General features: G+C 44.6%; 1 protein-coding gene across 1 annotated transcript; it reads left to right on the top strand.

Moving 5' to 3' along the window:
* Nucleotides 1-6,683: 6,683 nt before the first annotated feature.
* A4GALT (alpha 1,4-galactosyltransferase (P1PK blood group)) lies at nt 6,684-7,757 on the top strand. Its single transcript, XM_065423561.1, has one exon. The coding sequence runs from the start codon at nt 6,684-6,686 to the stop codon at nt 7,755-7,757; it is 1,074 nt and encodes a 357-aa protein (XP_065279633.1).
* The last annotated feature ends 4,656 nt before the right edge of the window (nt 7,758-12,413 follow it).

Genomic DNA, 12,413 nt, shown 5'->3' with positions numbered 1-12,413 from the left:
TGCGTGGGGTGTTCCTTGTGCTTCGGCAGATGTGGCCTTGAGGAACAATGCACAGAAGCATGGTTGTTAAATTCGTGCACAGCATTGAAACATTTTAGTAAAATACACCTCTGGTAACATAACAATCACTTTCCCTTGGCAAGTACACATCTCGGAGAACACCCAAAGCATGGTGAGTGTTGGCTGAGGGCGGGGAGGGGCAATACATGGGGAAGAGAGCACTCAACAAAGTTGCGCTGCAGCCAACTAGGGGAAAAATTCGAAAATTCTCCAACACTTTTCCACAGGCAGGGGTCATTGTAGCAGATGCCTCACTCCTGAGGGTAAGCAGGGAAGCAAGGGCACATCTACTACACACTTGTGGCTTCTGCCCTGGTCCCTATGCTGCTTGCCTGTGTGCTGCTTTGGTCCCTGCACAAGTGATTGCTAAATGGTGTGGGAAAGTTTTCTACAATGGGGGAAGAAACAAAGCAACTCTGCCAAGGAGCCCTCGGCAGAGGATTGCAGAGTACCTCCAGGAAATTTTCCTAGAGATCTCGCTGGAGGATTCCCGTAAGATCGCGTTGTGCATCAACACCCTGTTCTGCTGTACTGATTAGCTGTACAGGGGATTGTCCAGCAAGCAGAAACAAGGCCAGACTTGTATATATCTATGTTCTGAACCCACCTCTGCACTACACAAACCACAGCACTTACCAGGCGTCTCCTCTCCTGCTTCTTGCTAGACACTCCTGGAGTGGTGAACAGTTCCTGGCTGCCTTCCCCATTGGGTGACCCCGCTAGGAGCTCCACATTGTCGTCTAACTCCACCTCTTCATCAATGACTTCATCCTCCAGGTTAGGTTCTTTCCACCGCCAAGTGGTCAAAGCAGGAGAGCATTTGCTGCGATAAGCTGCCATGGTCACCTGGGAAGATATGATAAGACCTCTCCATGCTGAGCCAACAGGAAATGGAATTTCAAAAATTCCCGGGGCTTCTAAGGGGGAGGGGCAGATGGTTGTTACCTGGCTGTGGGGCAGTGGAGTTCAAACTGCTGACCAGAGCGGTCAGGATGGACATTGTGGGACACCTCCTGGAGGCCAATTAAAGTAAAAAAATCAAGCGTGGTGTCTACGCTGTCATTTTGTCAATGAAAATTTTGCACAAAAAGCCTTGTGTCTCGTCAGGGTGGTTTTATTTTGTTGCTGAAACAGGGCATGTTTGCCGCCAAAAGTCATATCGCAGTGTGTACACCTTTACTGTTTTGTTGACAAAAGCTGCCTTTTTGTCGACAAAACTCTGTAGTGTAGACTGTGAATTTGGATGGTTGGGGGGTGTGTGTGTGTGTGTGTGTGTGTGTGTGTGTGTGTGTGAGCGCGAGCGCGCAATGGATCAGACTCAACCTCTGTGCCATATTGCTAATTCTCACTTAAATTGTAAATGCTTTGAGGAAGGGATTGTCCTCTCATCACATGTTCTTTGCTAGATTTTTGGGTCACTGAGTCTTGTTGGCATTATTTCCAGTGCCATTTTGATATGGACACTGAGAACCTGTGGGGCTGGCTCCTCCATCTAGCGGAAGGAGAAAAATCTCCTGGCCCTTTGTGGAACTGAAATGACCCTCTCTTTTCCCTCCCCCCCCAATAGGTTTAATCTATGGAGTCCTGCCTGGCACTCCTCACACAGTGGTGGCTCCTGCAGCTCCTGTGCTGTGGGGCTGGCTCTCCACTCTAGGCATTGCAGCCTCTGGGGTTGCAGTGTCGCTCAGGTTTGGCCCCGCCCCCCTGACTGGATCAAATTTGTGTGAGTGGAGTTGTGACCTGGCTCATGGAGTTGCAATGCCGCTCACTCACATTTGTCCTACCTGGACTTCCATCATCATGACAGCCGGGCTAAACCTGAGTGGTGCTGGGACCCCAGAGGTTGCAGTTCCTGGAGCAGGGAGGTGAGCCCAGCCAGCCCCATGGGATAGGAGCCACAAGGAGTTGCCCCCGTGACCCTTCGAAACATTTTGGCAACCCAATTTTGAGTCCTGACCCACTGATTGAGAAACCCTGCTGTAGGCTATAGTCTGTAAACCTGCCTTTATTTGTCAAACACAGTGTTCCTGCCATTCAGAAAATCATGCTGATAAATTCCCATAGATTTTTTTTTTTAAATGTGTTTGTAGTTCTCTATAATTGTACATGAGGTACATGATTAGCTTTTGCTTGTCATTATTACTGATGCTGTTATAAGCAGAACTGTATGCATCAGAGATTACCTGTCATGATGATGATTCCTTGTGAACATTTAATAATGCACCAGTGAATAACATAAGCTAATGCAGTATGAAATACAAAAGTTGTTGTTCACGGGACTAATTGTGTGGTGCAGGGGAAGAGAAGATTGCAGGTAATAGAGCTTGTGATCAAAATGTAAAAGATGCCAGGAGACACATGCAAGCACCATCATTTTAGACTAGCAGCTAACGATTTCAATTGTACAAAACGGGATGAAAGTGGAGGGGCTACTGTAACCTTTAGAGACTTGTATCAACTTAACTACGTTCCCCCTATTGTTTAGGTGACTACGGTAACTTTTTCACTTTCTGCCTTTGATTGTTATGTAGTTTTGCTGGACACTGTCAGTGTGCTTGTACTCTGAATAATGACGTTGTAAAAACCACATTTGTGGAGTACCATGTTTATTGTCTCTCACTGTCTTCTGCCTGCAATACAACAAAATAGAGAACAGACTCCCATTGACTTCAAAGTGCTTTGGATCAGGCCCCAAAGGGGAAAAAAAGCAGTGGTATATTTAGTTTTTCAAATTTGTAATGGCAAGCAACCTTTCTCTGATCTAATTTTGTCCCTAATGATTCCTTTTGTTAACTGTTCAGATTCATAGGGTTTGGCTATACCAAGTAGGTCAGAATTCTAATGGTCAACGGTCTCCCCTAGCCGTTAGTTTATTGTAAAGGAAATGTATCCTCCCCAAGTGACATTTTTGCTGGGTTCACAGTAGTCTTGACACATTTTAATGAGTTTTGTCTAGCAGATTGCACTTCACGTCATGCTCATGTGTGGTCAATTTTCAGCACCTATAGGCCTGATACCTAATACTGTGGAAAATATGACCCTTGCTATGGCTGAGTGACAATTTTTCAGCAAATAATAAATTCACCCCCCAAAAAAGGTTTTTCTGGTTGCTCCAAAATGCGTTGGTGAATTTGGGTCACATTTGGCAAATAGCTTCAGCCAAATAAAAAAATGAGGGGTGGGGGGTTAAAAAAACAATCAAAACTGTTCATTTTGACATTTTCAAAATAGCCCTTTTTGACATTTTTGTCTGGAAAGAAATGGTTCTGCTCCCCAAATGTCAGTTCTAATCAAATTTCACTTGGAAAATGTCATTTTGCTCAACCCGAATGAAATCTTTTTTGTTTTTATTTCAGCCAGGGGAAAAATCTAAGCTGCAGTTGATCCAAACCAACCTTTTTTATTTCTGTCTTTTGGCTTTGTATTCACTCAGCTCTAACAACTTGCCTATTTCTCAACAATATCAAATGCTTCTGGGAAAAATGGGGAAACACTAAGGCCTGAGTGTCCAGTTCTGATTGGTTCCTTTCTAGACTGAAGAATTTGGGTGAGTTAATTTTGCTCCATTTCTGCAATGGTTTACTCATTTCACCTTATAGTACAGATGTGAGCATAAGATCTCTGAGAGCTGTCTTTGGGCTTGTCTACATTACCCACTGGATTGACGGGCCGCGATAAATCGCCCCCGCTGGATCAATCGCATCTAGTCTAGACGTGATAAATCGACCACCGAGTGCTCTCCCGTCGACTCCGGTATTGGATAGATTTCCTCCCCCCAGTGTAGACCAGGCCTTAATCACCAGCCTATAAAGCCACTTTTTCTGGCCCAGTGGATATGTAATTATTTGTACACAGTGGAATAGATCCAACAGGAGAAACTGAAAATGGCCTGCTGATTAGGGCGGGTCCCTGCTCCAAATCAGGCTGAGGTGGAAGCTGACCGTGGGTCTTCTCCATCCCGGGTGAGTGCCCTAACCACTGGGCTATTGGCCACTTTGGGGCCTGGGTGGTGTCTTTCACTCTCTTTAAAGATTTCAAAAATTTCTGCAAAACAAAATTGTTGTTTTCTAGCCAGCCCTAGTAATGAGGAGTCCCATCGAGTGTTACTGACTAAAATGATTTCTTCAGAATGGAAAGTTTAAAAGAGAACTGAAGCCAACTGTTACCAATGATACTTTTTTTTGGCAAGAAGGCAGCGCTGAAAACAACACGTTGCTTCTCACAGCACTGCCAGTTCCTGTTAGCTGTTGTTCTCTTTGCTCAGATACCATAGCTATCTGTCTCCACCACCCTGCCCCCCAAATCTGGCTACTTCAGCAACACTTCACCACTCCCCTGGCTGGTGAGCTGCTGCAAAGAATGTTTCTGCTATTCAGCAGCTTCAATTACCACTAACGTATCAGGAAGATGACCTGTTTCAGATAAGTGTGTTTAATTCTGAGGCAAAGGTGCACTGCTTTGTTGGGATTTATTAGATGCTGCTACATGCAATAGGTAGAGCTGGGTGCTTCGAATTCCTGAAGAGTTTCCATCTGCCTATTGTGACAGACCCAGACTGGTTGGGTGCAGGAGTCTGGTAGAAGGAAAACCATACTGGACACTGGATGAATAGTTTTTTCTTCCCTGAGTGACCAGGGCAGGGGCTGCCCCATAGCAGTCAGGAAGGTGCTAGAAGCAATTAAGTCAGGCAGACTCCATAAGACACCTGGAAACAATTAAGAACTGATTAGAAGCAATCAAGGGAAACAGGCTAATCAGATCACCTGAAGCCCATTTAGAACCTGCTGGGACTAGTTTAAAAGGAAGCACCTTAAAAGAGGCCAGCTGGTAGGAGCTGGGAGTAAGAAGGTGTGTTGTGGGAAGACTGGGAGAAAGAAGGTGCGCGGTGAAAGAGCTGGGAGGACAAGCATGGTCAGGTACCAAGGAGGGTGCTAGGAGGGGCCGTTTGGGGAAGTAGCCCAGGGAAGGGATATAGCTCCTGTGGTATAGGAAAACTACCCATTGCGGTGTCATTAGGGTCCCTGGGCTGGAACCCGGCAAAGAGGGCAGGCCCGGATTCCCCCCAAGCTCTACAAAAACGCTCCCTGAGAAGGAAGACGGGGACTAAAGAGGCCTCTTACACCAAACCCATTGACTGGCCAATCATGAAGGTGGATCAGTAAGCTGTAACCCTTGCCTCTAGGAGGGGAGAGAGGCTACACTGAGGGTCACAGCAAACCTCTGAGGCAAGTCCTACCCGCCTAGAAGTGCAGGACCGCCCGAGGCAAAGCCAGAGCTCTGCCACACTATGTAAATCAGAAGAGGGTAAAATAAACTGCCTAGTAGAATGGTCTCGGCAGATCAAATACCTTCACTTGCTGAATGGCAGGAAATCCTGTCCAGTCAACTCTGAGGAATGACTCGGCCCCAGGCCAGAACATTACGGGGCTAGTAACAGCAGGACAGCGGTAATGTACCCTGGTCCAACTGCAGACTGTGATGGTAGACAGGCTTCCCCCACATTTGTGGAGATACTCCAGGGGGAGGTATAGACCCTGATAGGGTGCAGGGAAAGGGAAAAGGGCACTGGTTGTTTCCCCTTCCATCCCGGAGGATGGTCTTGGTAAAGCGAGGGTACGGGAGCATAGGCCTGTGTTGTGAAGGGGGAGGTGATATTCCAATTTAGATATTTTCATTGTAAAGGTCTAAATATTAAATCAGGGAGCAGACGAGAGTGGAGCAGAGCCAGAAGTGCGAGGGCAATCTGGATAATGCTCTGACATTGTGTGCAGGGGGGCTGGAACAATTTGTATAGTGGGGGCTATTGAGAGCCATAGAACCAACCTGTAAGCCCTGCAGCAGCATCCCTAGTTCCAGCACCTATGCTTGTGGAACTTTGTAACAACAAAACAGCACAGTGGGGTGTCACAAGGGAATGAGAAAGCAGAGTAAGATAAGCAAAGATCATTGCATGTTTTGCCAGACTAGCAGTTGAGATCTTATGAGAAGAAACATGTGACCGTCCTGGCTGGCTTCACTTGAGCAATCAGAGTCAGGAAATGACTGTCCTTGTCCTTACTAAGTAATCAACATCCTGTCCTAACAATTGCAGCCTTTCCACACCAGGGCTTTTCCCAGGGCTCTAGGATTGTTTGGATGGCAGCCCTACAGAGACAGTAGCTCCCAATTCCCAGCTCTCTAGAATCATTACTACGTTAGTCTGGTGAAGAATGTGGCCTGAAGTGAAAGAAAAAGCTAGTTTGGGGCCAAATTCTGCTCCACGCAACCCCACTGAAATCTATATAGTTGCATGAGTGTAAACAGAGGGCAGAATTTGGCTGCATGGTGTTAAAGGGAGCATGGACTGTCCTCTGGTTACATATTTTGTAAAGCGCCTAGCACAATAGGGCTGCAGTTTCTGATTGGGGGCCCTGGATGCTGCTACAATACAAATAAATAATAATGATGATTAATAAAATAACCAGTGTATTGTGAAAGTCAAAAATATATAATTGCATAATGTTACAAAATATGGATTAATGTTCACTGTTTCTATTGTTTTTGTTTAATAATTTCCTTTTTATTTTTTTTCCAGATCACCCTATTTTTTATTGGAAGAACAAGGCCCTGGGGTAGAGGCAAAAATGTACAAAACGCCCATCTGCGTGCTACAGCTAAGCAGGGTGGTGATGAACCACAAGCTCTGGGCTGTGTTTATCATCACCTTCAAGTTCATGTCCTTTGTCTCCATAATGTTTTACTGGAAAATCACCGAGGACGCCAAAGGCAAGAGTCTGCTCTATGGCTTGCCTCTGGAAGTCCAATGTCCTCGATCTGTGCCTTCTCCTCCCCCAGCTGTATCTGGCAGGCCACCTCCACCGCCTGGGGATATATTTTTTGTGGAGACCTCAGAGAAAACCAACCCAAGTTTTCTCTTTATGTGCTCTGTCGAATCAGCAGCCAGGGCTCACCCTGAGACCAAAGTCGTCATCCTTATGAAGGGCTTGGCAAACAGAAATTTCACTCTTCCAAAACACTGGGGCTTCTCCCTGCTGAGTTGCTTCCCCAATGTGGAAATCCGGCCACTGGACTTGAATGACCTTTTCTCTGGTACCCCTCTAGCTGATTGGTATTTGGTGGCCCAGCACAGATGGGAGCCTTATTTCTTACCCATACTTTCTGATGCCTGTAGAATTGCTATAATGTGGAAATTTGGGGGTATCTACTTAGACACCGACTTCATAGTCCTTAAGAACTTAAAGAACCTCACCAATGCGCTTGGAACCCAGTCCAAATATGTATTGAATGGAGCTTTTCTCTCTTTTGAAGCCAAACACAAGTTCATAGAGCTTTGCATGCAGGACTATGTGGATAATTACAATGGCTGGATCTGGGGGCACCAGGGCCCACAGCTTTTAACACGTGTTTTCAAAAAATGGTGCTCGATCAGGAGTCTCCGGAGCAGTAAAAGCTGTAAAGGAGTCAGTACTCTTCCCAGAGAAGCCTTTTATCCCATCCGCTGGCAGGACTGGAAGAAGTACTTTGAAGTGGTCAGCTCTTCGGAGCTTCACAGACTCTTCAAGAACACCTACGCGGTGCATATTTGGAATAAAAAGAGCCAAGGGACAAGATTTGAGATCGCCTCAAAAGCTTTGCTGGCTCAGCTGCATTCCCATTACTGCCCTTCAACATATGGGATAATGAAGAAGTATTTTTGAAAGGAATTGATTGACCCACCTGTCACCTAACTGAACAAAGGAAGTAGCCAAAACTGTTCAGCCTTCCAAGCAAAAATGTACATTTGAAAGTGCTTCTATCTCTGTGAATCATCAATCACCAGGCAGTGTGATGTAGTGAAATTCAAAGATAAATGTAGGGTAGGCTGAATGTAGGTTGAACACAGGAGTTAACTAAAGACTGAGCAGTGCTTGCCTCGTTTTCCTTCCTTTCCTTACACTCGGGTCCCTTTACACTACTCTGGCTGTGTAAAGGGACCTTAAGATGGGAGTAAATGTTACAACACTCTGGCAGCATAAAGAGGTTTTAAAGTGAGAGTAAACAGTCTTTATTCTGCCAACAGGGCATAACGGGGCCTTAGTATAAATGAAAAGCTGGACCCAGTCATTGGTTGATTCTTGTGAGCTCCCAAATATCTTCAAAGAAATAGCGAGGGAAGCAGAGGGTAGATGAATTGAGGAAGAAGTTAAAAGGATCAGAAAAGGCAGCAAGGGAAGGGAATAAGGAAGACGAGAGAAGAAAGAAAGAGGGCGGGTTTTTTTTTTTTTTAACCCTTCTTTTTTTTCTTCTTTTCCTTACTGCAGAAACCAGTGGCTGAATGGAACTTCCACGTTCCAGCTTTTATTTTACAAACCTTTAACGGGACACTTCTGTGTGTACAAGGAGCCATGTGCTATATAGTCCTTGCTCGGTTCTTAATGGGGCAAATACCCATTGTCTCCAGCGTGAGGTTTGACTGCGTAAGGAATTCAGGGTTTGTCCAAAGGTGGGGTTTTTTTTTGTTTTTTTTGTTTTTTGTTTTTAAATTAAAACTTCTAAGCAGCCATGGGACAAACTTTATTTTAAACGAGGGTCAGAATTAATATGCTATGAAGATGCAAGTGATGGGTGTGTCCAGATTATGTCTTGCCTGTCTTCTAATTGGAGAGCTGTAAAATGTCACTTCCTTTTATTGGAATGATCTGTGGATTTGTGTGTGTATACCCACTGCAGCTCTCCCCACCCCTCTCCATCACTGTAGTATCTGAGCAACTATTAATCATTTTATTCTCACAACACCACGGGGAGGCAGGGAAGTACCACTCTCCTATTTTACAGATGGACAACTGAGAGACAGAGAGATTAAGGATGGGAGTTAGTTGCCTAAATACCTCTGCGGATCTGGGCCTAAGCTCCTTGCCCAAGATCACATAGGAAATGCATGGCAGAACTGGGAGTTGAACCTAGATTTTTCTGAACCTCACTTTAGCACCGGAACTGAAAGACCCTGCTTCTAAACACTTTCAAATCTTCTGTGGCATTCTGCTGCTATTTCTGGCACAGAAAGTAGCCTGGAGGTGCAGGGGTCGTCTTTGAGCCCTGAATAAATGCTACTGAAAGCATCAGTGGCTCTCAGACTCTTCCTAACTGATGTGTGGGGGAGACAGTTTCTGTTGTGGAAAAAGTTGTGTCTTTGCAGACTCCCAGCACTGGCATGAGCCCAAGGAGAGACCACAGAAGCTTTGGGACTTTTGACAGGAAATTCCACTTTCCATAAACTCAGTGTAAAATAAATGATGAATTCCATATTTCCTTTCTTACACAACAGATTGTAGCTGTGTGCTGTTACTAATGGGATTGGGTAAGCATTACAACATCAGTGAACTACCTGCTCTGTGTGAAGGCAGAGATGAGCTGCCAACAGACCTGTCAGGGGGAGTGTAGCAGTGATGGAGGGCAATGAAAGGGATGGCTTTTTGCAGCATTGAAGGAACTTGTTGCTGAAAGGGTCAGGTAGAATAAAGTGGTGATATACTTTGGAAAGGAGGGGGAAGCATTGGGCGGGAGAGAAATTTTACTGCTCCATCTCCCAGCTTTCGAGCCTTCATTTGAAGCTTCTGCTGCTGCCACCATAGGGCACCTCTCCTGTCTTTAATTCACCACCCTCCCATCTGTCTGTCTCTGATCTTGAGACCTGACACTGCAAGAGACTGAACATCTCCTGTGAAGTGAAGGGGAGCTGAAAAAACTTAGAATCTCACAGGAGGCACTCAACACCTTGCATGAATGGGCTCTTACTGGTTAAATTGGATTCAACTGTAGCCTCCACAATGGGGAAAAAATGTGCCGCCTTCCTCTGTCTTGACCACCACTTCTTCCTGCTTTTTGATTCAGCTGTGAGTCTATAGCACGATTTGGAGCACAGCTGAACTGACAAAGAAGCATTAGTAGCTATAAGGGAGGCAGGCTGCCAGTGAACGCATCAGTCTCAGTGCACACACACTCTAAAACAAGATTTATAGTAAGAGGGGTCACCCAGGGCCACAGACATGTGCTGAGATGGTTGTCATGGGCGAGTGGAGCATCATCCATCTCCTACCCTGTACTCTGTAAAGGAAACCATAGTACTATAAAATATTTTAAACACCTTGTCTGAGCCTTAAACAGTTGGTTTTCTTATGAATAACGATAGGCTGAGCTATTAACTTCAGATCTAAAAATAAGCTTTTCTGATGTTCGGGGACAGTGGCTGATCCAGCGCTCCGTTTCATGAACATGACTAATGCTGCATCCTAATAGGATGGTATCATCTGGCACTTCTGGAAGACTGCTCGAAGTCGTGATCCGACCAACACCGCTGTCTGCTCTGGCTCTATCTGACCTTCAAGTCTGCAGCTGCTTCAGGGCTTTTTCTGCTTCCCAGCTCAACCACAAGCAAGCACAGATTTGCTCAGCTGAGCCAAGGATATGTATAAAACAAAAGATGGCCTGAAGCATAGCAGGACAAAATCTCTTTATTTCTTTCTCTCTGTTTATTTGCAACCACCCAAATGACCCAAACAGCAGAGCAAAAGAACCCTAACCTACTATGGAACTCATCCCCCTCACTTCACAAGGCTATGAGTAGTCAGGTGTGGCTTATTTTCCCTCTAAACCTTAGGTCACGCTCTTAGTTTTACTCTCCTTTTCCTATGTGTCCTACAGTCATTTTGATCTTGTTGGTTTCCCCACAATCCCCACCCTGAGCACTTCAAAATACAGAATACACACTTTCCAAAAACAAGTGTACTTACCAAAAACCAACAATGTCTAAGAGCATAGGAACTGTGTTCTTACACAGACCATGGGGCTGCTGTATGTCAGTATCCCGTCTCCATCCACTGGAGCCAATGTTGGCTATTTCAGAGGAAGGCAAACTGTGTACCCATTGTAACTTTGCAACACTATAGGCTGGGGATCTTCCTGAGCCCTACCTCATGAACATTTTATATCTGAGACATTAGCATTGATAGCCCTTGTATGTTTTTTTCCAGCTTGTGTCAGTGCAGCTGCTATTCCTGTCTCTATAAATGGATAGAAATGCAAGAAATTGCCAGGCTGGAACAGATCCCTGGTCTGGGTAGTATGGTATCCAATTTCTGGTATTTCTCTTTTACTTGGCCTCAGTCCAGCTGAGCAATGAAATGTTAGTTGAGCCAAGGACAGCCTAATGGTCAAGGCATGGACTTAATTTGGTCAGGCTGCATCACAAAGTGTGCACTTTATTTGGTCACACTCCTTGCCTCTGAATTTCATGTAAAATCTAGCACTGCTTATGTGAAAAAGTGCCTTTTCATAGAATGGCCTATTTCTCTGCAACTTGCAACCTGCATAAAGAGCTTTGAACTAATCCCATGTTCTCTCCACTGCTGTAAATAGACTAGAGGTCAGTTGTTAAATTGGGAGGGAGTCCCTCTGTCCTAGTAGAACATGGGAAGTTGGGTCAGTTGTGTCCTGGCAGATTAGCTTGCAGTATGTTAGGAAAATTCTAAATTTAGGATTTGGGTGGGACATTGTTGATTCATGGCAGCTTAATATCAGGCTAAAGGAAGAGGCCAATCTAGTCTGCAGTGAAATGCATAATAAAGGCCTTTGCACATTAAGGATCACGTGCCTTGAATATCTCCATTCTGACTGCTGCCTTAGTGGTCCTGATCATACAGATAAAAGGGGTGCCCAGTGGAATTCAAATGTTTCATTTGCCTGGTGTTTCCTTTTCTATTTTGAGGAAAATGAATACAGCATCTCTCTCTCATCCATGCACGAGGAAACAGACTTGAGCCAGTAGTGGTTGTATTTGAGTCATTTGCCCCTATGGTCCCACCTCAAGGGTTAAATAGATCTGGTTTAAAAAAAAAAAATTGGATAGAACACTTTTCTGTCATAATGCAGTTTTGACTAAATCAAAACTTTTTGCAGGAACATACAGATTTTTGACTAAATTTTGCAATGGGTAAAAGTCAAAACATTTTGTGTTCAGAGTAATTTTGATTTTTGTTTGGCTTTTGGTATTAAACATGTATGTAATATTTTAATATGGTATAAAAGTCACAACAAAATGAATTGAAATGACACTTTTGAAATGAAATGTTTTTACATTGATGAAACATTTCAAAGCTATTGAAATTAAATGTTTAGATGGTCCCAAGTTAATTTTTCTTTTTTCCCCCCTCTTAATTTTTGGTTCACAGGAAACTACAAAATTTTGGCTTTTCGTTCTGGTTTGGAGCAATTTTTTTTGTCAGACTCTCCTGCAGAATGGAAATTGTGGCCCCTAACCAGCTCTAATAAGCTGTAATGTTGTCTGAAGCACCAGCCAAATGCAGTTCAATGTGGAA

The sequence above is a fragment of the Emys orbicularis genome, chromosome 1 (assembly GCF_028017835.1).
Source record: "Emys orbicularis isolate rEmyOrb1 chromosome 1, rEmyOrb1.hap1, whole genome shotgun sequence".
In the NCBI taxonomy this organism is placed as follows: Eukaryota; Metazoa; Chordata; order Testudines; family Emydidae; genus Emys; species Emys orbicularis.
The sequence above is the reverse complement of the archived record's forward strand: the minus strand, read 5'-3'. Positions and strand labels throughout refer to the sequence as shown.